The sequence below is a fragment of the Catharus ustulatus genome, chromosome 34, assembly GCF_009819885.2.
Source record: "Catharus ustulatus isolate bCatUst1 chromosome 34, bCatUst1.pri.v2, whole genome shotgun sequence".
In the NCBI taxonomy this organism is placed as follows: Eukaryota; Metazoa; Chordata; class Aves; order Passeriformes; family Turdidae; genus Catharus; species Catharus ustulatus.
Window position 1 is genome coordinate 201,680 of NC_046254.1, and position 24,735 is coordinate 226,414.

At 49.3% G+C, this 24,735-nt stretch overlaps 1 protein-coding gene across 1 annotated transcript; it reads right to left on the bottom strand.

The window, feature by feature from the left end:
- Nucleotides 1-207: 207 nt before the first annotated feature.
- On the bottom strand, nucleotides 208-24,729 carry LOC117009594 (zinc finger CCCH domain-containing protein 4-like). The gene is given in 13 exon segments (XM_033083859.1): nucleotides 208-649; nucleotides 1,347-1,864; nucleotides 3,227-4,588; nucleotides 8,320-8,611; nucleotides 10,059-10,116; nucleotides 12,193-12,395; nucleotides 12,397-12,513; nucleotides 15,699-15,808; nucleotides 17,009-17,120; nucleotides 19,143-19,247; nucleotides 21,349-21,482; nucleotides 23,156-23,249; nucleotides 24,721-24,729. Coding segments are annotated over 11 exon segments (2,457 nt in total). The 5' UTR covers nucleotides 24,727-24,729; the 3' UTR covers nucleotides 208-649; nucleotides 1,347-1,864; nucleotides 3,227-3,362.
- Nucleotides 24,730-24,735: the final 6 nt, after the last annotated feature.

Here is a 24,735-nt window from a genome sequence, read left to right on the forward strand (position 1 = left end):
CAGCCCTGACTGGATTTTGAGTGGATTTAATTAAATTTTGAGCAGACCTGACCAAATTTTGGGTGAATTTTGGATAAATTTGAGTAGATTTCAGCAAACCTGACCAGATTTTGGGTGAATTTTGGGGAATTTCAATGGATTTGAGCAAACCTGGATGGATTTTGGATCCATTTAATTCCATTTTGAGCAGCCCTGACCAAATTTTGGGTGAATTTGGGGACACCTGACCAAATTTCGGGTGGATTTTGGATAAATCTGGGTAAATTTGAACAGCCCTGACCAAATTTTGAGTGGATTTAATTAAATTTTAGGCAGCCCTGACTGGATTTTGGGTGGATTTGAGTAGATTTAGGCACACCTGACCAAACTTTGGGTGAATTTTGGATGCATTTGAGCAAACCTGGATGGATTTTGGGTGGATTTTGGATAAATTCGAGCAGATTTCAGCACACCTGGCTGAATTTTGGGTGGATTTGAGCAAACCTGACCAGATTTTAGGTGGATTTTAGGTAAATCTGGGTAGATTTTAGCAGACATGACCAAATTTTGGGTGGATTTTCACCAAATTTAAATGGATTTATCCCCACCTGACCCCATTTCCACCGCACCTGGCTGGATTTTGAATGGATCTGGGTAAATTTGAACAGACCTGACCAGATTTTGGGTGGATTTTGAACAAATTTAAGTGGATTAAACCACACCTGACCAGATTTTGAATGGATTTTGACCAAATTTGAATGGATTTATCCCCACCTGACCCCATTTCCACCACACCTGACCCCATTTTGAGCAGACCTCGATAGATTTTGGGTGGATTTGAGCAAACCTGACCAGATTTTGGGTGGATTTTGGACAAATTCAAATGGATTTAACCACACCAGACCCCATTTTGGGCACACCTGGCTGGATTCTGGGTGGATTTATCCCCACCCGACCTCATTTTGAGTGGATTTTGAACGAATTAGAATGGATTTAACCACACCTGACCCTGTTTTGAGAACACCTGGATGGATTTTGGGTGGATTTGGGCAAACCTGACCAGATTTTGAGTGGATTTTGGACAAATTTGAGTGGATTTATCCCCACCTGTGCCCATTTCCACCACACCTGACCCCATTTTGGGCACACCTGGCTGGATTCTGGGTGGATTTATCCTCACCAGACCTCATTTTGAGTGGATTTAGGGTGAATTTGAGTGGATTTAACCACACCTGACCAGATTTTGGGTGGATTTTGAGCAACTTTGAATGGATTTATCTCCACCTGACCCCATTTCCACCACACCTGGCTGGATTTTGGGTGGATTTGAGTGGATTTAACCACACCCAACCCCGTTTTAGGGAGACCTGACCAGATTTTGAATGGATTTTGAGCAAATTTGAGTGGATTTATCCCCACCTGACCAGATTTTGAGCAGAGCTGGCTGGATTTTGGGTGGATTTGAGTGGATTTAACTCCACCAGACCCCATTTAGAGCACACCCGACTGGATTTTGAGTGGATTTTGACCAAATTTGAATGGATTTATCCCCACCAGACCCCATTTCCACCACACTTGGTTGGATTTTGGGTGGATTTATCCCCACCTGATCCCATTTTGAATCCATTTTGAGCAAATTTGAGTGGATTTATCCCCACCTGACCCAGTTTTGAGCACACCTGGCTGGATTTTGAGCAGACCTGGCTGGATTCTGGGTGGATTTGAGTGAATTTGAGTAAACCTGACCAGATTTTGGGTGGATTTTGGGCAAGTTTGAGTGGATTTAACCACTGGATTTAATCCTGGCTGGATTCTGGGTGGATCTGAGTGGATTTTGAGCAAACCTGACCAGATCTTGGGTAAATCTGGGGTGATTTGAGCAAACCTGACCAGATTTTGAGTGGATTTTGACCAAATCTGAGTGGATTTAACCACACCTGACCCCATTTTGAGCACACCTGGCTGGATTTTGGGCGGATTTGAACAGATCTGGGTAGATTTGAGCAGACCTAGCCACATTTTAGGTGGATTTTGAGCAAATTTGAGTGGATTTATCCCCACCTGGCCCCATTTTGAGCACACCTGACCAGATTTTGAATGGATTTCGAGCAAATTTGGGTGGATTTAACCACACCTGACCAGATTTTGAGCAGAGCTGGCTGGATTTTGGGTGGATTTGAGTGGATTTATCCCCACCTGACCCCATTTTGGGCACACCTGGCTGGATTCTGGGTGGATTTGAGCAAACCTGACCAGATTTTGTATGGATTTTAACCAAATTTGAGTGGATTTAACCACACCTGACCCCATTTGGAGCAGACCTGGATGGATTTTGGGTGGATTTAACTCCACCAGACCCCATTTTGAGCAGACCTGGATGGATTTTGAGTGGATTTGAGTGGACTTTGAGCAAATTTAAGTGGATTTATCCCCACCTGACCCCATTTCCACCACACCTGACCCCATTTAGAGCACACCTGACTGGATTTTGAGTGGATTTTGACCAAATTTGAATGGATTTATCCCCACCTGACCCCATTTCCACCACACCTGACCCCATTTAGAGCACACCTGGCTGTATTCTGAGCACACCTGGCTGGATTTTGGGTGAATCCACCCCCACCCTGTCCCCCCTCACTGACAGAAGGGCGACGCCGTGGGGTCGAACCCTTTGAACACATCCTTGAGCGATTTATCCCCATCCTCGGGGGGCTCCTGAATGGATTTTGGGGGAAATTTGGGGTAAATCTGAGTGGGTTTGGGCAGACTTGACTGGATTTTGGGGGATTTTGAGCAAACCTGACCAGATTTTGGGTGGATTTTGAGGAAATTTCAGTGGATTTATCCCCACCTGACCCCATTTTGAGCAGACCTCGATGGATTTTGGGTGGATTTGAACAAACCTGACCAGATTTTGGGTGGATTTTCAGCGAATTTGAGTGGATTTAACCACACCTGACCCCATTTCCACCACACCTGACTGGATTTTGGGTGGATTTGAGTAAACCTGACCAGATTTTGAATGGATTTTGAGGAAAAATTGAGTGGATTTAACTACACCTGACCCCATTTTGAGCAGACCTGGCTGGGTTCTGGGTGGATTTGAGTGGATTTTGACCAAATTGGAATGGATTTATCCCCACCTGACCCCATTTCCACCACACCTGGCTGGATTTAGAGCACACCTGGCTGGATTCTGGGTGGATTTGAGTGGATTTAACCACACCTGACCCCATTTAGAGCACACCTGACCAGATTTTGAGTGGATTTTGAGCAAATATGAGTGGATTTATCCCCACCTGACCCCATTTTGAGCAGACCTGGCTGGATTCTGAACACACCTGGCTGGGTTTTGAGCGAATCCACCCCCACCCTGTCCCCCCTCACTGGCAGAAGGGCGACGCCGTGGGGTCGAACCCTTTGAACACATCCTTGAGCGATTTATCCCCATCCTCGGGGGGCTCCTCCCGGGGGCTCCCCCCGACTTTGCCCACCCCAAACACGGTGGGGGCGGGGGGGAGGCCGTGCTGAGCCCCTCCCCCCTCCCCTGCACAGCTCATTTTCCCCCTGGGCCTGTTGTAGCTGTTGTACCTGTCCGTCCCCTCCGCCCTCTCCGGATTTTCCGCCTGCTCCAGCGCCGAGCGCCGCACGAAGGGCGGCTCTTTGGCTTTGGGGTTTTTCCCCGAATCCAAGCTGGGTTTTTGGGGTGGGTTCCCCTCGCTTTGGGGTTCTTTGGGAGGAGTCCTGGGGTCGTAGAGGCTGATGGCGCTGAGCACGCTGCTCTGCCCGGAGCTGCCCCAGCTCAGCCTGGGGTCGTAGGGGGCGATGGCCGGAGCTGCCGCCGCCTCCCCCTCGCTCCCTCGGGCGTTGTCCAAAGATTTTTGCAGCCTGGGATCTTTCCTGACTCGGGGATCGCTCGGTTTGTCCCCTCCTGACGATGATGACGATGATGATGAAGCCGTCACAGTTTTGAGAATCCGCGACAGCAGCTCGAAATCCGGCAGCGCCGACGTCGATGAGGACGATGAGGATGAGGATGGGGAGGAGGAAGAAGGGTCAGGCCCTGCTGGACGTTGTTGCCTCGGGTCTGAGGGAGGCCTGAGAGGAAAATCCTGCTTGGGGATGGGCAGGGGGATCAAATCCTCGGGGCTCCACAGCACGGAGCGAGCGAAATTGGGCCGCGCCAGCACCAGATCCTTGCGGATGTGGGAGAATTGTTGGAGCTCCCAGCGAGGATCCCGTTGGGAATGGCCGGGGAGAGGCTCCAGGGGGATGCTCAGAGGTTTTTCCCGCAGGATTCGCTCTCCATCCTCATCCTCAGCGCTGATTTGGGGCGGTTTGGGGGGTTCGGGGCGGGGGCAGTGCCGGGCCAGGCGCGGGTCCGAGGGGCCGGGGTCGCCGGGGGTGGGGTCGGGGTTTCGGGCCAGTCTGGGGTCCCTGAGTCTGGGGTCGCTGGGTCTGGGGGCTCTGGGGGGTCTGGGGTCTCCAGGGGGGTCCCCAGGGGGGTTTTGGGGGCGGGTGGAGCTTTGCTGGCGCAGGGATTTGAGGATGGAGGTGACGCTGCCGGCGCCGTCGTCTTCGTCGCTGGAGTACCAGCTGGGGGGGTCTCCTGGGGGGGATAAAAATAAAAATTAAATTAAAGTTGGGAAAATAAAGGTGAAAAAATGGTGGAGTTGATGGTTGAGGTGGGGTGGGGTGGGGGGAAAAAGATTATGAAGTTAATTCCTGCAACAGGCTGAGTTGTGGGAAAAAAACAAAATTAATCCTTGAAATGGGTTGGTTTGACAGCCCCAAAAAAACCAAAAATCCCAAAATTCATCCCTGAAATGTTTTGGGTTATGGGAAAAAAATCCCAAGATTAATCCTTGAAATGGATTGCGTTAACTCCAAAAAAATCCTAAAATTAATCTTTGAAATGTTTTGGGTTATGGGAAAAAAATCCTAAAATTAATTCTTGAAATGGGTTGGGTTAACTCCAAAAAAATTCTAAAATAATCTTTTAGATGGGTTGGGTCAATGCCAAAAATCAAAAAATTAATCCTTGAAATATTTTGGGTTATGGGAAAAAAATCCTAAAATTAATCCTTGAAATGAGTTGGCTTATGATAAAAAAAATCCTAAAATTAATCCTTGAAATGGATTGAATTGTGGGAAAAAAAACCCAAAATTAATCTCTGAAATGTTTTGGGTTGTGGGAAAAAAATTCAAAATTAATTCTTGAAATGAGCTGGATTAACCCCAAAAAAATCCTAAAATAATCCTTGAAATAAATTCGATTAACCCCAAAAAAATCCTAAAATTAATCTCTGAAATGTTTTGGGTTATGGGAAAAAAAATCCAAAATTAATCCCTAAAATGAATTGGGCTAAAAGCCCCAAAAAACCCAAAATCCCAAAATTAATCCCTGAAATGGGTTGGGTTAACCCCAAAAAAATCCTAAAATAATTCCTGAAAGTCTCCTGAGGAAGATAAAAAAATAATACAAGTTATAAAAATAAAAGTAAAAAAATACTGGATTTTTGGAACACTTTTTGGATTTTTAGGACCAGGATTTTCAGAACTTTTAGGATCAGGATTTTAGGATTTTTAGGACCAGGATTTTTGGGATTCTCCCCACTCACCCTCATTGTGCTCTCAGTCGCTCTCGATTTTGGGGATTTTTTTTGGATTTTTTTTTGGTTTTTAGGACCAGGATTTTTAGGATTTTTAGAACCAGGATTCTCAGGATTTTTGGGACACTCAAGATTTTTAGGATCAGGATTTTTTATGATTTTTTTTTCACTCACCCTCCTCATGCTCCCTGTCGCCCCAGCCGCCCTCTGGCCGGGATCGGGATTTTTAGGATTTTTTGGATTTTTGTGGGATATTTTCGGGATTTTTAGGACCAGGATTCTTGGAATATTTGGGATTTTTAGGACCAGGATTTTTAGGACCAGGATTTCCAGGATTTTTAGGATCAGGATTTTTAGGATTTTTTCCACTCACCCTCCTCATGCTCTCTGTCGCTCAGGGCCTCTCCCCCCGCTCCCCTCCTGCCTCCCTCGGGCCGGGAATTTCAGAATTTTTTGGGGATTTTTTTGGGATTTTTTTTAGGATATTTTTGGGATTTTTTTGGGATATTTTTGGGATTTTTAGGATCAGGATTTTTAGGACATTTTTAGGATTTTTGACTCACCCTCCTCATGCTCTCTGTCGCTGCGGTTCTCTCCCCCCGCTCCCCTCCTGCCTCCCTCGGGCCGGGATTTTCAGGATTTTTTTGGGGAATTTTTTGGGATTTTTTTGGGATTTTTGTGGGATATTTTCGGTATTTCTAGGACCAGGACTTTTAGGATTTTTATAATATTTTTGACTCACCCTCCTCATGCTCTCTGTCGCTGCGGGTCTCTCCCCCCGCTCCCCTCCTGCCTCCCTCGGGTTGGGATTTTCAGGATTTTTTGGGGATTTTTTTGGGATATTTTTGGGATTTTTAGCACCAGGATTTTCAGGATATTTTTTGGATATTTTGGATATTTTTGGGATTTTTTCACTCACCCTCCTCATGCTCTCTGTTGCTGCGGTTCTCTCCCCCCGTTCCCCTCCTGCCCCCCTTGGGCCGGGATCGGGATTTTTGGGGTCGGAATTTTCAGGATTTTTTGGGATATTTTTTGAATTTTTAGGACCAGGATTTCTGGGATTTTTAGGACACTCAGGATTTTTAGGATCAGGATTTTTTAGGATTTTCATCACTCACCCTCCTCACGCTCTCTGTTGCTCTGGCTGCCCTCGGGCCGGGATTTTTGGGGTTGGGATTTTTGGAATTTTTAGGATTTTTAGAACCAGGACTTTTGGAATTTTGGGCATTTTTAGGATCAGGATTTTTAGGATCAGGATTTTTGGGATCAGGATTTTTGGGATCAGAATTTTTGGGATCAGGATTTTTAGCACTTCTGAGCTCCCCACTCAACCTCGTCATGCTCTCGGTGGCTCTGGATTTTAGGGATATTTTTTGGATTTTTTAGGGGTTTTTAGGACCAGAATTTTTGGGATTTTTGGGATTTTTAGGATTAGGATTTTTAGGATTTTTAGGACCAGCATATTTTAGATTTTTGGGATTTTCAGGACTCACCCTCCTCATGCTCTGGCCGCCCTCGGGCCGGGATCGGGATTTTTGGGGTCAGGATTTTCAGGATTTTTTGGGGATTTTTTGGGATTTCTTTGGGATATTTTTTTGATATTTAGAACCAGGATTTTTGAAATATTTGGGATTTTTTTGACTCACCCTCCTCATGCTCTCTGTCGCTGCGGTTCTCTCCCCCCGCTCCCCTCCTGCCTCCCTCGGGTTGGGATTTTCAGAATTTTTTGGGGATTTTTTTGGGATTTTTTTGGGACATTTTTAGGATTTTTTAGGATATTTTTTGGATATTTTTGGGATTTTTAGGATCAGGATTTTTGACTCACCCTCCTCATGCTCTCTGTTGCTGTGGTTCTCTCCCTCCGCTCCCCTCCTGCCTCCCTCGGGTTGGGATTTTCAGAATTTTTTGGGGATTTTTTTGGGATATTTTTGGGATTTTTAGCACCAGGATTTTCAGGATATTTTTTGGATATTTTGGATATTTTTAGGATTTTTGACTCACCCTCCTCATGCTCTCTGTCGCTGCGGTTCTCTCCCCCCGCTCCCCTCCTGCCTCCCTCGGGCCGCGATTTTCAGAATTTTTTTGGGATTTTTTTGGGATTTTTGTGAGATATTTTTGGGATATTTAGGATCAGGATTTTTAGAATCAGGATTTTTAGGATTTTTAGGATTTTATAGGGACTCACTCTCCTCATGTTCTCTGTCGCTCCAGCCGCCCTCAGGCCAGGATTTTCAGGATTTTTTGGGGATTTTTTTTTTATTTTTAGGACCAAGATTTTTAGCATTTTTGAGATTTATAGGACCAGGATTTTCAGAATTTTTAGGATTTTTGCAACCAAGATCTTTGGGATTTTTGGGACACTTTTAGGATTTTTTAGGACTCACTCACCCTCGTCGTGCTTGCGGTTGCTCCGGCTGCCCTTGGGCTGGGATCGGGATTTTTGGGATCAGGATTTTCAGGATTTTTAGGACCAGGATTTTCAGGACCAGGATTTTTAGGATCTTTGGGACCAGCATTTTTGGGATTTTTAGGATCAGGATATTTGGGATTTTTACGATTTTTTTCACTCACCCTCCTCATGCTCTCTTGTCGCTCCAGCCACCCTCGGGCTGGGAGTTTTAGGATCAGGATTTTTGGGTTTTTTAGGACCAGAATTTTTAGGATTTTGTGGATTTTTAGGATCAGAATTTTTAGGATTTTTAGGATATTTGGGATTTTCAGGACTCACCCTCCTCATGCTCTCTGTCGCCGCGGGTCTCTCCCCCCGCTCCCCTCCGGCCCCCCTCGGGCGCCCTCTGGCGGTGCCGGATGCGCAGCAGGAGCCGCTGAGCCCCCGAGGGCAGAAACTCGGGAATTCCCGGGGGAATCCCGGGGGGAATCCCGGGGGGAATCCCGGGGGGAATCCCGGGGGGAATCCCCGGGGGAATCCCCGGAATCCCCGAGGGTCCCTCGGGCTCCTCCGGGTACAGCGGATCCCCCCCGGGCGGCTCCGAGGAGTCGTAGGGGAGGAAATCGTCTGGGGGGGGAAATAAATGGGAATTTTGGGTGAGAAATGGGGAAAATGGGGAAAAATCAGAGTTTTGGGGGGAAAAATGGGGATTTTTGGGGGGAATGGGGATTTGGGGGGCAGAAATAGGGAAAAATGGGGGAAAAAAGGGGATTTTGGGGTGAGAAATGGGGATTTTAGGGTGAGAAATGAGGATTTTGGGGTAAAAAATGGGGATTTTGGGGTGAGAAAAAATTAAATTTTGGGGAAAAAATGGGATTTGGGGTGAGAAATGGGGAAAAAATGGGATTTTGGGGGGGAAAATGGGGATTTGGGGTGAGAAATGTTGAAAAAATGGGGAAAAAATCAGAATTTAGGGGTGAGAAATGGGGAAAAAATGGGGGGAAAATGGGGATTTTGGGGGGGAAAACGAGGGATCTTGACGGGAAAAATGGGAATTTTGGGTGAAAAACGAGGATTTGGGAGAAAAAAGGGATTTTGGGGGGGAAAATGGGAATTTTTTGGGGTAAAAAATTGGGAATTTTGGGTGAGAAATGGGGAAAAATGGGGGAAAAATGGGGATTTGTGGGGCAGAAATGGGACTTTTGGGGTGAGAAATGGGAGATTTTGGGGGGAAATCAGAGAATTTAGGGGGTGAAAAATAGGAATTTTGGGGACAATAAGAGAATTTAGGACGAGAAATGAGGATTTCTGGGGAAATAAGAAAATTTGGGTGGGGGAAATGGGAATTTTTGGGTAAAAAATGGAAATTTAGGAGTGAAAAACAGAAATTAAGGGGTGAAAAATGGGAATTGGGGGAAAAAATGGAAATTTTCGGGGTGAAAAATGGGAAATTTGGGGTGAAAAATGGGAATTTGGGGAAAAAATGGAATTTTGGGGGTGAAAAATGGAAATTTTCGGGAAAAAAGGGAATTTTGGGGTGAAAAATGCGATTTTTTGGGGAAAAAAATGGAAATTTTGGGGTGAAAAATGGAAATTTTTGGGGAAAAAAGGGAATTTTGGGGTGAAAAATGGGAATTTTGGGATGAAAAATTGAAATTTTGGGGAAAAAAAATGGGAATTTTTTGGGAAAATTGGGAATTTTGGGGTTGAGACTGGGGGGGAGGGTCCCCATTTTAAACTCAATCCCCTCCCCCACCCCCAAATCTCCCCTCCCCCACCCCCAAATCTCCCCTCCCCCACCCCATTTCCCCTCCCCCACCCCATTTCCCCTCCCCCACTCACCTGCGCCCTCGCCCCCCCCCCGGGGGGGTCTCCCTGCCCCTCCCCCCCTCCTGGGGGTAGAACCCCGCCCCTCCCCCCTCGAAGAACCCCCCGGGCTCGGCCCCCGGGGGGGGGAGGGGCAGCCCCGGGTGGGGGAGGGGCGGCTCCTCGGGGTGGGGGAAGGGCAGCAGGGGCGGGCCCAGCCCCAGCTCCGGGGGGGGGAGGGGCCCGGGAGGGGGGGGCGGGGCTGCACCGACCCCTCCCCCACCCCCGGCAGGGACGGGGAAGCGAGGGGGGGGAGGGGCGCCGGGGTGCCTGCAAAGAGAGAGAAAAATCGAATTAAAATTATAAACTAAAAATTGAAATTAAAAAATTAAAATTAAAAAATTAAAATTAAAAATTAAAATAAAAAATTACAAATCAAAAAGCAAATATAAAAAATACAAAATAAAAAATCTTACAAAAGAAAAATAAAAAGTAAAAGTAAAAATATAAAATAAAAAATAAAAACTGAAAACAAAAACTAAAAAATAAAAATAAAAAATAAAAAATAAAAATAAAAAATAAAAAATGAAAATAAAAAATAAAGATAAAAATGAAATCAAAAATAAAAGATAAAAAACTCATAAAAATGTAAAAAATAGAAAATAAAAAATAAAAAATAAAAAATACAATTAAGACAAAAAATAAAAATAAAAAATAAAAAAAATTAAAATCAAAAATACATAATAAAATTAACATTAAAAAATAAAAATTAAAAAGTAAAAATTAAAATTAAAAAAATTAAAATAAGAAAAAAATTTAAAATAAAAACTAAAAATTGAAAATTAAAAATTGAAAAAACAGAAAATAAAAGGATACAATTAAAAAAACTAAAATTTAAAACTAAAAGAAAAACAAAAAAAATAAAGAACCAAAAACTAAAAACTAAAAATAAAAAACAAAATAAAAAAATTAAAATAAAAAATTTAAAACTGGAACAAAAAATAAAAAATATGAAATACAAAATAAAATATAAGAAAACAGAAAATAGAAAATAAAAAATGAGAAATTTTCGGGTTAAAAAGGGAAATTTGGGGATTTTTTTTTATTTTTGGAGGAAAAACCGGGGTTTTTTATTTTCTGGGGGATACTTGGGATTTTTGGGTGGAGTTTTGGATTTATTAGGAAAAATTTGGTGTTTTTTGAGATTTTGAGGGCGATTTGAGACTAAAATTGTGTTTCTGGGGAAAAATTTGGGATTTTTTGGGAGGATTTTGGGGAGAAATTCGCTTTTTAAAAATTTTCTGGGGGATATTTGGGATTTTTTTGGGCGAAAATTTGGGTTTTGTGGGGTCTTGGTTGAGTCCCACCTGTCCCCAGGTGTATCCCAGGTGTATCCCAGGTACCCCCAGGGGTATCCCAGGTGTGCTCAGGTGTATCTCAGGTGCCCTCAGGTGTCTCCCAGGTGCTCTTAGGTGTATCCAGGTGTATCCCAGGTGCACCCAGGTGTGCTGTAGGTGCCCTCAGGTGTGCCCAGGTGTGCTCCCCAGCCCCCTAGGTGTATATCAGGTGTATCCCACGTGCCCCCAGGTGTATCCCAGGTGTATCTCAGGTGTATCTCAGGTGTGCCCAGGTGCCCCCAGGTGCTCCCAGGTGTGTTGTAGGTGCCCCCAGCTGTGCCCAGGTCTATCCCAGATGTACCCAGATGTGCTGTAGGTGCCCCCAGGTGTGTCCCTGATCTCACCTGTGCCCCAGTTTCTCAGTCAGCTGCCCCATGGGCCCGACCCCATCCCCCAGGTGTGTCCCAGGTGTATCCCAAGTACCCCCAGGTGTATCCCAGGTGTGCCCAGGTCCCCCAGGTGTATCCCAGGTGCTCTCAGCTGTCTCCCAGGTGCCCCCAGGTATATCCCAGGTGCTCTTAGGTGCACCCAGGTGTATCCCAGCTGTGCCCAGGTGTATCTCAGGTGCATCCCAGGTGCCCCCCAGCTGTACTCAGGTTTGCCCAGGTGAGCTGTAGGTGCCCCCAGGTGCCCCCAAGTGTACCCAGGTGTATCCCAGCTGTACCCAGATGTGCTGTAGGTGCCCCCAGATGTGCCCAGGTGAGCTGTAGGTGCCCCCCAGGTGTATCCCAGCCCCCCAGGTGTTCTCACCTGTGTCCCAGTTTCTCAGCCAGCTGCCCCATGGGCCTGACCACATCCCCCAGGGGTATCCCAGGTACCCCCAGATGTATCTCAGGTGCCCCAGGTGTGCCCAGATGTGCTGTAGGTGCCCCCAGCTGTACCCAGGTGTGCCCAGGTGTGCTGTACCTGTACCCAGGTGTGCCCAGGTGCCCCCAGGTGTGCCCAGGTGCCCCCAGGTGTGCCCAGGTGTGCCCAGGTGTGCCCCCAGGTGCCCCCCAGGTGTGCTCACCTGTGCCCCAGTTTCTCGGCCAGCTGCCCCGTGGGCCTGACCACGATCTCGAAGAGCGACGGGATCTTCTTGAAAGGATCCGGGGGGGGCTCCAGGGGGGGCCCCTCCATGGGGGGAGGGGCGGGAGGGGGAGGCCCCGGCGGGGGGAGGGGCAGGGCCCGGCCCGGGGGGGGGGAGGGGCAGGGCCCGGGGGGGCGGGGGGGGGGTGGGGAGGAGCCCCACGCCCGGGGGGGGTTTGGGCAGGGGGTTGATCCCCTGCTTCTTCAGCTCCTCCACCTCCTTCTGGTCCTCAGCGCCCGCCTCGGCGTCCTCCTGCAGCATCTGGGGGACACACAGGGAACTGGGTTAGACTGGGAGGAACTGGGAGGGGACTGGGTTAGACTGGGAGGCACTGGGATTGAACTGGGTTAGACTGGGAGGCACTGGGAGGGACTGGGAGGGACTGGAATGAGGTACAGAACACTTGAGTGTCCTTCAGCAGCATCTAGAATGGAAAAAATTGTACTGGGTTATACTGGGAGGGACTGGGATTGAACTGGGATACACTGGGAGTGACTGGGAGAGGATTGGGAGACACTTGGAAGGACTGGGAGGGGATTGGGAGGAACTGGGAGGGACTGGGAGGGATTGGAATGAGGTACAGAACAGCTGAGTGTCCTCCAGCAGCACCTGGAATGGAAAAAATTGTACTGGGTTATACTGGGAGGGACTGGGATTGAACTGGGAGACACTGGGAGGAACTGGGATGGACTGGGATTAAACTGGGAAGGACTGGGATTCACTGGGATGGTACTGGGAGGGACTGGGAGGGACTGGGAGGGGATTGGAATGAGGTTCTGGATGGCTCCGTGTCCTTCAGCAACATCTGGAGTGGAAAAAACTGTACTGGGTTATACTGGGAGGGACTGGGATTGAACTGGGATACACTGGGACACACTGGGATTGAACTGAGAGGGACTGGGATTAAACTGGGATTCACTGGGAGGCATTGGGAGGGACTGGGAAGGACTGGGAGGGGATTGGAATGAGACACTGGATGGCTCTGTGTCCTCCAGCAGCATCTGGAAGTAAAAAAATTGTACTGGGTTATACTGGGATTAAACTGGGAGACACTGGAAGTGACTGGGATTAAACTGGGAGGGGCTGGGAGGGGACTGGGATGGGACTGGGAGGGACTGGGAGGGACTGGAATGAGGTACAGAACAGCTGAGTGTCCTTCAGCAGCATCTAGAATGGAAAAAATTGTACTGGGTTATACTGGGAGGGACTGGGATTGAACTGGGATGGACTGGGATTGAACTGGGAGGGACTGGGAGGGGACTGGGAGGGACTGGGAGGAACTGGGATGGGACTGGGTTAGACTGGGAGGGGATTGGAATGAGGTATCGAGCACTTGTGTGTCCTTCAGCAGCATCTAAAAAGGAAAAAATTGTACTGGGTTATACTGGGATTAAACTGGGATACACTGGGAGTGACTGGGATTAAACTGGGATGCACTGGGAGGGGATTGGGAGGAACTGGGAGGGACTGGGAGGGACTGGGAGGGGATTGGAACGAGGCACCAGACACCTGAGTGTCCTTCAGCAACACCTGGAAGGAAAAAAAATTGTACTGGGTTACACTGGGAGGGACTGGGATGGGACTGGGATGGACTGGGTTATACTGGGAGTGACTGGGACTAAACTGGGATTCACTGGGGAGGACTGGGATGGGACTGGGAGGGACTGTGATGGGATTGGAATGAGGTTCTGGATGGCTCCGTGTCCTTCAGCAACATCTGCAATGGAAAAAATTGTACTGGGTTGTACTGGGATATACTGGGATTGAACTGGGATATATGGGGACACACTGGGATGGGACTGGGATTCACTGAGATTAAACTGGGATTAAACTGGGAGTAACTGGGAGGGACTGGGATGGGACTGGAATGAGGTTCTGGACACCTCAGTGTCCTCCAGCAACACCTGCAATGAGAAAACCGGGATTAACTGGGATAAACTGGGATGAACTGGGATGAACTGGGATGGACTGGGATGGACTGGATGCCTCGGTGTCCCCCAGCAACACCTGGAACGGAGAGACTGGGCTGAACTGGGTTTAACTGGGATAAACTGGTTTAAACTGGGTTAAACTGGGTTATACTGGGATGGGAACGCCCTCCAGCAACTCCTGGAATGGAAATGGTACTGGGGGAACTGGGAGGGACTGGGTTAAACTGGGATGAACTGGGATAAACTGGGATGGACTGGACGCCTCGGTGTCCCCCAGCAACACCTGCAATGAAGAGACTGGGATGAACTGGGTTAAACTGGGATGAACTGGGATGGACTGGATGCCTGGGTGTTCTCCAGCAACACCTGGAATGGAAACGGTACTGGGGGAACTGGGAGGGACTGGGAGAAACTGGGATTGACCTGTGCCCAGCTGTGCCCAGGTGTGCCCAGGTGTGCTGTACCTGTGCCCAGGTGCCCCCAGGTGTGCCCATGTGTGCTGTACCTGTGCCCAGGTGTGCCCAGGTGTGCCCAGGTGTGCTGTACCTGTACCCAGGTGTGCCCAGGTGTGCCCAGGTGTGCTGTACCTGTGCCCAGGTGTGCCCAGGTGTATCTCAGATGCCCCCAGGTGTGCCCAGGTGCCCCCAGGTGTGCTGTAACTGTGCCCAGGTGTGCTGTACCTGTGCCCAGGTGTGCCCAGGTGTGCTGTAACTGTGCCCAGGTGTGCTGTACCTGTGCCCAGGTGTGCCCAGGTGTGCTGTACCTGTGCCCAGGTGTGCTGTACCTGTACCCAGGTGTGCCCAGGTGTGCTGTACCTGTGCCCAGGTGTGCCCAGGTGTGCCGTATCTGTACCCACCTGTGCTGTACCTGTGCCCAGGTGCCCCCAGGTGTGCCCAGGTGTGCTGTACCTGTACCCAGGTGTGCCCAGGTGTGCCCAGGTGTACCCAGGTGCTCTCACCTTGTCCAGCAGCTCCCTGGTCTCCTCGGTCAGCGGCGCGTGTGAGAACATGTGAGAGCTGTGCCCAGGTGTGCCCAGGTGTGCCCAGGTGTGCTGTACCCGTACCCAGGTGTGCCCAGGTGTGCTGTAACTGCCCCCAGGTGTGCTGTACCTGTGCCCAGGTGTGCCCAGGTGTGCCCAGGTGTGCCCGGGTGTGCTGTACCCGTACCCAGGTGTGCCCAGGTGTGCTGTAACTGCCCCCAGGTGTGCTGTACCTGTACCCAGGTGTGCCCAGGTGTGCCCAGGTGTGCTGTACCTGTACCCAGGTGTGCCCAGGTGTGCCCAGGTGTGCTGTACCTGTACCCAGGTGTGCCCAGGTGTGCCCAGGTGCCCCCAGGTGCTCTCACCTTGTCCAGCAGCTCGCGTGTCTCCTCGGTGAGCGGCGCGTGCGAGAACATGTGAGAGCTGTGCCCAGGTGTGCCCAGGTGTGCTGTACCCGTACCCAGGTGTGCCCAGGTGTGCCCAGGTGTGCCCAGGTGCCCCCAGGTGTATCTCAGGTGTATCTCAGGTGTTCTCACCTTGTCCAGCAGCTCTCTGGTCTCCTCGGTCAGCGGCGCGTGCGAGAACATGCAATCGTCGCCGTTGATGCAGAGCCCGGTGGTGTGGAACAGCTTGCACGGGAAATCCCGTGGGGGGAGTCAAGGAAAAACGGCTCAGGCCGGGCTTAGGCCGGGTTTAACCAGGTTTAGGCCGGGTTTAATCAGGTTTAGGCCAGGTTTAACCCAGATTTAAGTCAGATTTAACACAGGTTTAAGGCCAGATATAACCCAGGTTTAAGGGCAGGTTTAAGCCAGGTATAGGCTAGATTTAGGGGCAGGTTTAGGCCAGGTTTAAACCAGGTTTGGGTGCAAGTTTAACCCAGGTTTAAGGCAGGTTTAACACCGGTTTAGGGCAGGTTTAGGCCGGGTTTAAGGACAGCTCTCGGCACGGGTGCAGTGCCCCGTGACGTAGAACTTGCACAGTTCACAGTTCCACGTTTAACCCAGGTTTAGGGGCAAGTTTAACCCAGGTTTAGGCCAGGTTTAGTGCCAGGTTTAACCCAGGTTTAACCAAGTTTAGGCCAGGTTTAGGGGCATGTAAGGACAGCTCTCAGTGCAGGCGCAGTACCCTGTGATGTAGAACTTGCACAGTTCATGGGCAGGGTTTAACCCAGGTTTAGGCCAGGTTTAGGGGTAGGTTTAGGCCGGGTTTAACCCGGGTTTAAGGCAGGATATCGTGCATGTAGGGGCAGCTCTCGGCGCGGGCACAGTACCCCGTGATGTAGAACTTGCACAGTTCATGGGCCGGGTTTAACCCAGGTTTAACCCAGGTCTAACCCAGGTTTAGGGGCAGGTTTAGGCCGGGTTTGACCCGGGTTTAAGGCAGGATATCGTGCATGTAGGGACAGCTCTCGGCGCGGGCGCAGTACCCCGTGATGTAGAACTTGCACAGTTCATGGGCCGGGTTTAACCCAGGTTTAACCCAGGTCTAACCCAGGTTTAGGCCAGGTTTAGGGGCAGGTTTAGGCCGGGTTTAGGGCAGGTTTAAGGCAGGATATCGTGCATGTAGGGACAGCTCTCGGCGCGGGCGCAGTACCCCGTGATGTAGAACTTGCACAGTTCATGGGCCGGGTTTAACCCAGGTTTAACCCAGGTTTAGGGGCAGGTTTAGGCCGGGTTTAAGGCAGGTTTAAGGCAGGATATCGTGCATGTAGGGACAGCTCTCGGCGCGGGCGCAGTACCCCCGTGATGTAGAACTTGCACAGTTCATGGGCCGGGTTTAACCCAGGTTTAACCCAGGTTTAGGGGCAGGTTTAGGCCGGGTTTAAGGCAGGTTTAAGGCAGGATATCGTGCATGTAGGGACAGCTCTCGGCGCGGGCGCAGTACCCCGTGATGTAGAACTTGCACAGTTCCCGTTTCTTGGGCAGCTCGATGTCGTGGCTGAAGTTGCAGTGGTCGCCCTGAGGGACAGGTGAGACACAACAGGTGAGATAGGACAGGTGAGACAGGTGAGACAAGTGAGATGGGACAGGTGAGACAGGTGGGACAGGTGAGATGGGACAGGTGAGACAGGTGAGGCAGGTGAGACAGGTGAGAATGGACAGGTGAGACAGGTGGGACAGGTGAGATGGGACAGGTGAGACAGGTGGGACAGGTGAGATGGGACAGGTGGGACAGGTGAGATGGGACAGATGGGACAGGTGAGACAAGTGAGAATGGACAGGTGAGACAGGTGGGACAGGTGAGATGGGACAGGTGAGACAGGTGAGACAGGTGAGACAGGTGAGATGGGACAGGTGAGACAGGTGAGACAGGTGAGAATGGACAGGTGAGACAGGTGGGACAGGTGAGATGGGACAGGTGAGACAGGTGAGACAGGTGAGAATGGACAGGTGAGACACGTGGGACAGGTGAGATGGGACAGGTGAGACAGGTGAGACAGGTGAGACAGGTGAGATGGGACAGGTGGGACAGGTGAGACAGGTGAGAATGGACAGGGGAGACAGGTGGGACAGGTGAGATGGGACAGGTGAGACAGGTGAGACAGGTGAGACAGGTGAGATGGGACAGGTGGGACAGGTGAGACAGGTGAGAATGGACAGGGGAGACAGGTGGGACAGGTGAGATGGGACAGGTGAGACACGTGGGACAGGTGAGACAGGTAAGAATAGACAGGTGAGACAGGTGAGATAAGATAGGTGAGATGGGACAGACAGGTGGGACAGGTAAGACAGGTGAGACACAACAGGTGAGAATGGAGAGGTGAGGCACGACAGGTGAGACAGGTGGGACAAATGAGACAGGCAAGACATGACAGGTGAGACACAACAGGTGAGATGGAACAGGTGAGACAGGTGAGACACAACAGGTGAGACAGGTGAAATGAGACAGGTGAGACAGGTGAGAATGGACAGGTGAGACAGGTGAGACAGGTGAGAATGGACAGGTGAGACAGGTGAGACAGGTGGGACAGGAGAGATGGGACAGGTGAGAACAGACAGGTGAGACAGGTATAACAAGTGAGACAGATGAGAATAGACAAGTGAGACAGGTGGGACATGTGAGTCAGGTGAGACAGGTCAGATGGGACAGGTGAGACAAGTGGGACAGGTGAGAATGAACAGGTAAAACAGAACAGGTGAGACAGCTGAGACAGGTGAGACATGATGGGTGAAACAGGTGGGACATGTGAGATGGGACAGATGGGACAGGTGGGACAGGTGAGACAGGACAGGTGGGACAGGTGGGACACATGAGAATGGACAGCTGAGACAGGTGGGACAGGTGAGACAGAACATGACACAGGTGATATTGGATAGGTGAGACAGAACAGGTGAGAATGACCAGGCGAAACAGGTGAGACAGGACAGGTGAGAATGGACAGGTGAGACACAACAAGTGACACAGGTGAGATGGGACAGGTGCAACACGTGAGAATGCACAGCTGTGAATGGACAGGTGACACACAACAGGTGAGACAGCTGAGATAGGTGGGACACTTAAAATGAGACTAAACAGGTGAGACAGATAAGAATGCACAGGTAAGATAAAATAGGTGAGACAAATGAGATGAGATAGGTGAGACAGGTGAGAATGGACACAGGTGAGATGGGACAGGTGAGACAGGTGAGATGGGACAGGTGAGATGGGACAGGTGGGATCCAGGTGGGAAAAATAAGACACAGGTGGGACAGGTGGAATTTGGATGGGACAGGTGTGCCCCAGGTGCCCCCACATGTGCCCAGGTGTGTCCCAAATGTGCCCAGGTGTGTCCCAAATGTGCCCAGGTGTGATTTGGGTGTGCCCAGGTGTCCCCCAGGTGTCCCCAGGTGTGTCCCAGGTGTGCCCAGGTGTGTCCCAGGTGTGTCCCAGGTGTACCCAGGTGTGCCCAGGTGTCCCCAGGTGTGTCCCAGGTGTGCCCAGGTGTGCTGTAACTGCCCCCAGGTGTGCCCAGGTGTCCCAGGTGTTCATTCTGGACTCACCCAGGTGCACCTGCCCTCCACGAAGTACTTGCAGATCACTTTGCCCTTCTTGTCCGAGCCCAGGTGAGATTTGTCGTGCTCGCCCCGCCGGTACCCGCCCCCGTCCTGAGGGAAAAACGGGAAATTTGGGGGAAAAATCAGAATTTTGGGATAAAATTCGGGGATTTTGGGAAAAAAATCGGGAATTTTGGGGGGAAAAATAGGAATTTTGGGGGAAAAAATCGGGATTTTGGGAGGAAAATGGGGATTTTTGGGGGAAAAATGGGTATTTTGAGGGAAAAACTTGGGGATTTTGAGAAAAAATGGGGATTTTGGAAAAAAAATACAGATTTGAGGGAAAAAAATAAGAATTTTGGGGGCAAAATGGGAAATTTTTTGGGGAAAAATAGGAATTTTGGGAAAAAAACCAGGGATTTTGCGGTGGAAAATAGGGATTTTGGGAGAAAAATGTTAATTTTGGGGGGGAAAATGGTAATTTTGGGAAAATATTTGGGGATTTGGGGGGAAAAATCTGGGGATTTGGGGGGAAATTCTGGGGATTTTGGGAAAAAAATTGGGGATTTTGAGAGGAAAATCGGGATTTTTGGGGGAAAAAATTGGATTTTTTTGGGGAAAAAAAACAGGAATTTTGAGCACAATTTTTGGGTTTTCTAGGTAGAAATTTTGGGATTTTGGGGCAGGAATTTTGGGATTTCAGAACAGGAATTTTTATGAATTCTGAGTCAAATTTTTGGGCTTTCAGACCAGGATTTCTAGGATTTCTGGGTAGGAATTCTAGGATTTTGAGGAATTTAGGATTCCCAGTGGGATATCAGAGCAGGATTTTTGGGACTTTTGGGATTTTTGGGCAGGAATTTTGGGATTTCAGAGCAGGAATTTTGGGATTTTTGGGATTTTTGGGACTTTTGGGCAGGAATTTTGGGATTTCAGAGCAGGAATTTTGGGATTTCAGAGCAGGAATTTTGGATTTTTGGGCAGGAATTTTGGGAATTCTGGGCAGGAATTTTGGGATTTCAGAGCAGGACTTTTGGGATTCTTGGGATTTCTGGACAAGAAATTTGGGATTTCTGGATAGGATTTTTGGGATTTTTGAGAATTCTGGGCAGGAATTTTGGGATTTCTGGGCAGGAATTTTGGGATTTCTGAGCAGAATCTTTGGGATTTTTGGAATTTCTAGGCAGGAATTTTGAGATTTTTGGGACTTTTGGGCAGGATTTTTGGGATTTCAGAGCAGGATTTTGGGATTTCTAGGCAGGAATTTTGGGATTTTGAGGAATTTGGGATTCCCAGTGGGATTTCAGAGCAGGAATTTGGGATTTTTGGGGAATTTGGGATTCCCAGTGGGATTTCAGAGCAGGATTTTGGGATTTTTGGGACTTTTGGGCAGGAATTTTGGGATTTCAGAGCAGGAATTTTGGGATTTTTGGGCAGGAATTTTGGGAATTCTGGGCAGGAATTTTGGAATTTTGTGACTTTTGGGCAGGAATTCTGGGATTTCAGAGGAGGACTTTCGGGATTTTTGGGATTTCTGGGTAGGAATTTTGGGATTTTTGGGCAGGAATTTTGGGATTTCTAAGCAGAATCTTTGGGATTTTTGGAATTTCTAGGCAGGAATTTTGAGATTTTTGGGACTTTTGGGCAGGATTTTTGGGATTTCAGAGCAGGAATTTGGGATTTTGAGGAATTTGGGATTCCCAGTGGGATTTCAGAATTTTTGGATTTCAGAGCAGGATTTTAGGATTTCTGGGCAAGAATTTTGGGATTTCTGGGAATTTTGGGCAGGATTTTTGGTATTTCAGACCAGGAATTTTGGGATTTTTGTGAATTCCAGGTGGAATTTTTGGGATTTCTGAGCAGAAATTTTGGGAATTCTGAGCAAGAATTTTAGGATTTCTGGGCAGGAATTTAGGGATTTTGAGGAATTTGGGATTCCCAGTGGGATTTCAGAGCAGGAATTTGGGATTTTTGGGGAATTTGGGATTCCCAGTGGGATTTCAGAGCAGGATTTTGGGATTTTTGTGAATTCCAGGTGGGTATTTTGGGATTTCAGAGCAGGAATTTCGGATTTCAGATCAGGACTTTGGGATTTTTGGGGAATTTGGGATTCCCAGTGGGATTTCTGGGCAGGAATTTGGGATTTTTGGGGAATTTGGGATTCCCAGTGGGATTTCAGAGCAGGAATTATTTGGGATTTTTGGGATCTCACCCCCATGTCCTCGTCGTAGAAATCGTCGTCGTCGTTGATCCCGGATTTCCCCATCGAGCTCCGGCCTCGGCCCCGGCCCCGACCCAAACCTTTGTTCCCCCGGCCCCGGCCCCGGCCCCGGCCTCGGCTCAGCCCTGGAATTTGGGATTTGGGGAATTAGGATTTGGGGTTTGGGAATTTGGGGTTTGGGATTTGAGATTTGGGGTTTGGGGATTTTGGGGTTTGGGGATTTGGGGTTTGGGGTTTGGGATTTGGGGTCAGCCCAGCCCTTTGTTTCCCCGGTCCTGGCCTCGGCTCAGCCCTAAAGATTTGGGATTGGGGAATTAGGATTTAGGGTTTGGGAATTTGTGGTTTGGGGATTTGTGGATTGGGATTTGGGAATTTGGGGTTTGGGGATTTGGGAATTTGGGGTTTGAGATTTGGGAATTTGGGGTCACCCTGACTCAGCCCTGGAATTTGGGATTTGGGAATTGAGGATTTGAGGTTTGGGATTTGGGGATTTTGGGGTTTGGGGTTTGGGATTTGGGGTCAGCCCAGCCCTTTGTTCCCCCGGTCCCGGCCCCGGTCCCGGCCTCGGCTCAGCCCTAAAGATTTGGGATTTGGGAATTGAGGATTTGAGATTTGGGGTTTGAGGATTTGGGGTTTGGAATTTGGGGATTTGGAGGTTGGGATTTGGGGTTTGAGGGTCTGGGGATTTGGGAATTGGGGACTTGGAATTTGGGGTTTTGGAATTTGGGGATTTGGGATTTGGGGATTTGGGGTTTGGGATTTGGGAATTTGGGATTTAGGGTTTGGGGATTTGTGGTTTGGGGATTTGGGGATTGGAATTTGGGAATTTGGGGTTTGGAATTTGGGGATTTGGTGTTTGGGATTTGGGGGTCTGGGGATTTGGGAATTGGGGATTTGGGATTTGGGGTTTGGAATTTGGGGATTTGGTGTTTGGGATTTGGGGTTTGGGGATTTGGGAATTTGGGGTTTTGGAATTTGGGGATTTGGGAATTGGGGATTTGGGGTTTGGGATTTGAGGGTTTGGGGATTTGGGGTCACCCCAACCCAGCTGTGAAATTTGGGATTTGGGGAATTGAGCATTTGGGATTTGGGAATTTGGAGGTTTGGGATTTAGGGTCTGGGATTTGGGGTTTGGGGCTTTGGGGTTTGGGACTTTGGGATTTGGGGATTTTGGGATTTGGGGATTGAGGATTTTGGGGTTTGGGGATTTGGGAATTTGGGATTTGGGGTCAGCCCAGCCCAGCCCTTTGTTCCCCCGGCCCCGGCCTAGGCTCAGCCCTGGAATTTGGGATTTGGGGTTTGGGGATTTGGGGTTTGGAATTTGGGAATTTGGGGTTTGGGATTTGGGGATTTGGGGTCTGGGGATTTGGTGTTTGGGGGTCTGGGGATTTGGGAATTGGGGATTTGGGATTTGGGGATTGGGAATTTGGGGTTTTGGGGATTTGGGATGGGATTTGGGACAGGAATTGGGATTTGGGATTAGAGGTGGGATTTGGAATTTGGGACAGGATTTGGGGTGGGATTTGGGATTTGTGATGGGATTTGCGACAGGATTTGGAATGGGATTTGGGATTTGGGGTGGGATTTGGGACAGGATTTGGGACAAGATTCAGGACAGGATTTAGGACAGGATTTGGGATTTGAGACAGGATTTGGGATGACATTTAGGATTTAGGATTTGGGATGGGATTTGGGTTGGGATTTGGGACAGGATTCAGGACAGGATGTAGGACGTGACTTGGGATTTAGGACAGGATTTGGGATCAGGGGTGGGATTTGGGATCAGGGGCGGGCTCACCCCGGCCCCGCTCCTTGCTGCGCCGGTACTGCGACAGCTCCTTGGCGTAATCGTCAAAGTCGTCGTCGCCCAGCGGCTCCTCGGGGTCACAGTACTGGGAATAAAAAATGGGAATTCAGTGGGAATTCTGGGGGAATTGTGTGGGATTTTTCTGGGAATTCTGTGGGAATTCTGCGGGATTTCTGTGGGAATTCTGTAGGATTTTTGTGGGAATTCAGTGGGAACTCAGTAGGATATCTGTGGGAATTGTGTGGAGATTTCTGTGGTAATTCCAAGGGATTTCTGCGGGATTTCACTGGGATTTCAGTTGGAATTCTCTGGGAATTCAGTGGGATTTCTGTGGGAATTGTGTGGAGATTTCTGTGGTAATTCCAGGGGATTTCTGTGGGATTTCACTGGGATTTTTGTGGGAATTCAGTGGGAATTGTGTGGGAATTCCTTGCGATCTCTGTGGGAATTCTGTGGGAATTGTTGTGGGAATTCTGTGGGAATTGTGTGGAATTTCTGTGGGATTTCTGAGAATTCTGTGGGATTTCTGTAGGAAGTCTGTGAGAATTCCCAGTGGATGCCTCCCCCCCAGAACGTTCCAGAACGCCCCCTCACTGTGGCACATTCCAGAACTCCCCCATGGAACATTCCTGAACTCCCCTCTCACTGTGGAACATTCCGGAATTCCCCCAGAAGGTTCCAGAACCCTCCTCACTGTGGAACATTCCAGAACCCCCCCAAAGGTTCCGGAACCCCCTTCCCTCACTGTGGAACATTCCAGAACCCCACCTCACTGTGGAACATTCCAGAATCCCCCAGAAGGTTCTGGAAACCCCCCCAATGTGGAACATTCCAGAACCCCCTGGAAGATTCCGGAACTCACTCCCTGTGGAACATTTCAGAACTCCCACATGGAGCATTCCCAGTGGAACATTCCAGAACCACCCCCCTCACTGTGGAACATGCCGGAACTCCCCCATGGAGCTTTCCCAGTGGAACATCCCAGAATCTCTGGAAGGTTCCAGAACCCTCTTCCCTCACTGTGGAACATTCCAGAACCACCCAGAAGGTTCCAGAACCCCCTTCCTTCACTGTGGAACATTCCAGAACTCCCCCATGGAACATTCCAGAACCTCCTCTCACTGTGGAACACTCCAGAACCCCCCGGAAGGTTCCAGAACCCCCTCACTGTGGAACATTCCGGAACTCCCCCACGGAGCGTTCCCAGTGGAACATCCCAGAACTCCTCCGGAAGGTTCCAGAACCCCCCCAATGTGGAACATCCCAGAACCCCCTGGAAGATTCCGGAACTCACTCCCTGTGGAACATTTCAGAACTCCCACATGGAGCATTCCCAGTGGAACATTCCAGAACCGCCCCCCTCACTGTGGAACATTCCAGAACTCCCCCATGGAACATTCCAGAACCTCCTCTCACTGTGGAACATTCCAGAATCCCCCAGAAGGTTCAGGAACCCGCTCACTGTGGAACATTCCAGAACCTCCCTCACTGTGGAACATTCCAGAACCCCCTGGAACATCCCAGAACCCCCCGGAAGGTTCCAGAACCCCACTCACCTCCATCTCCTCCTC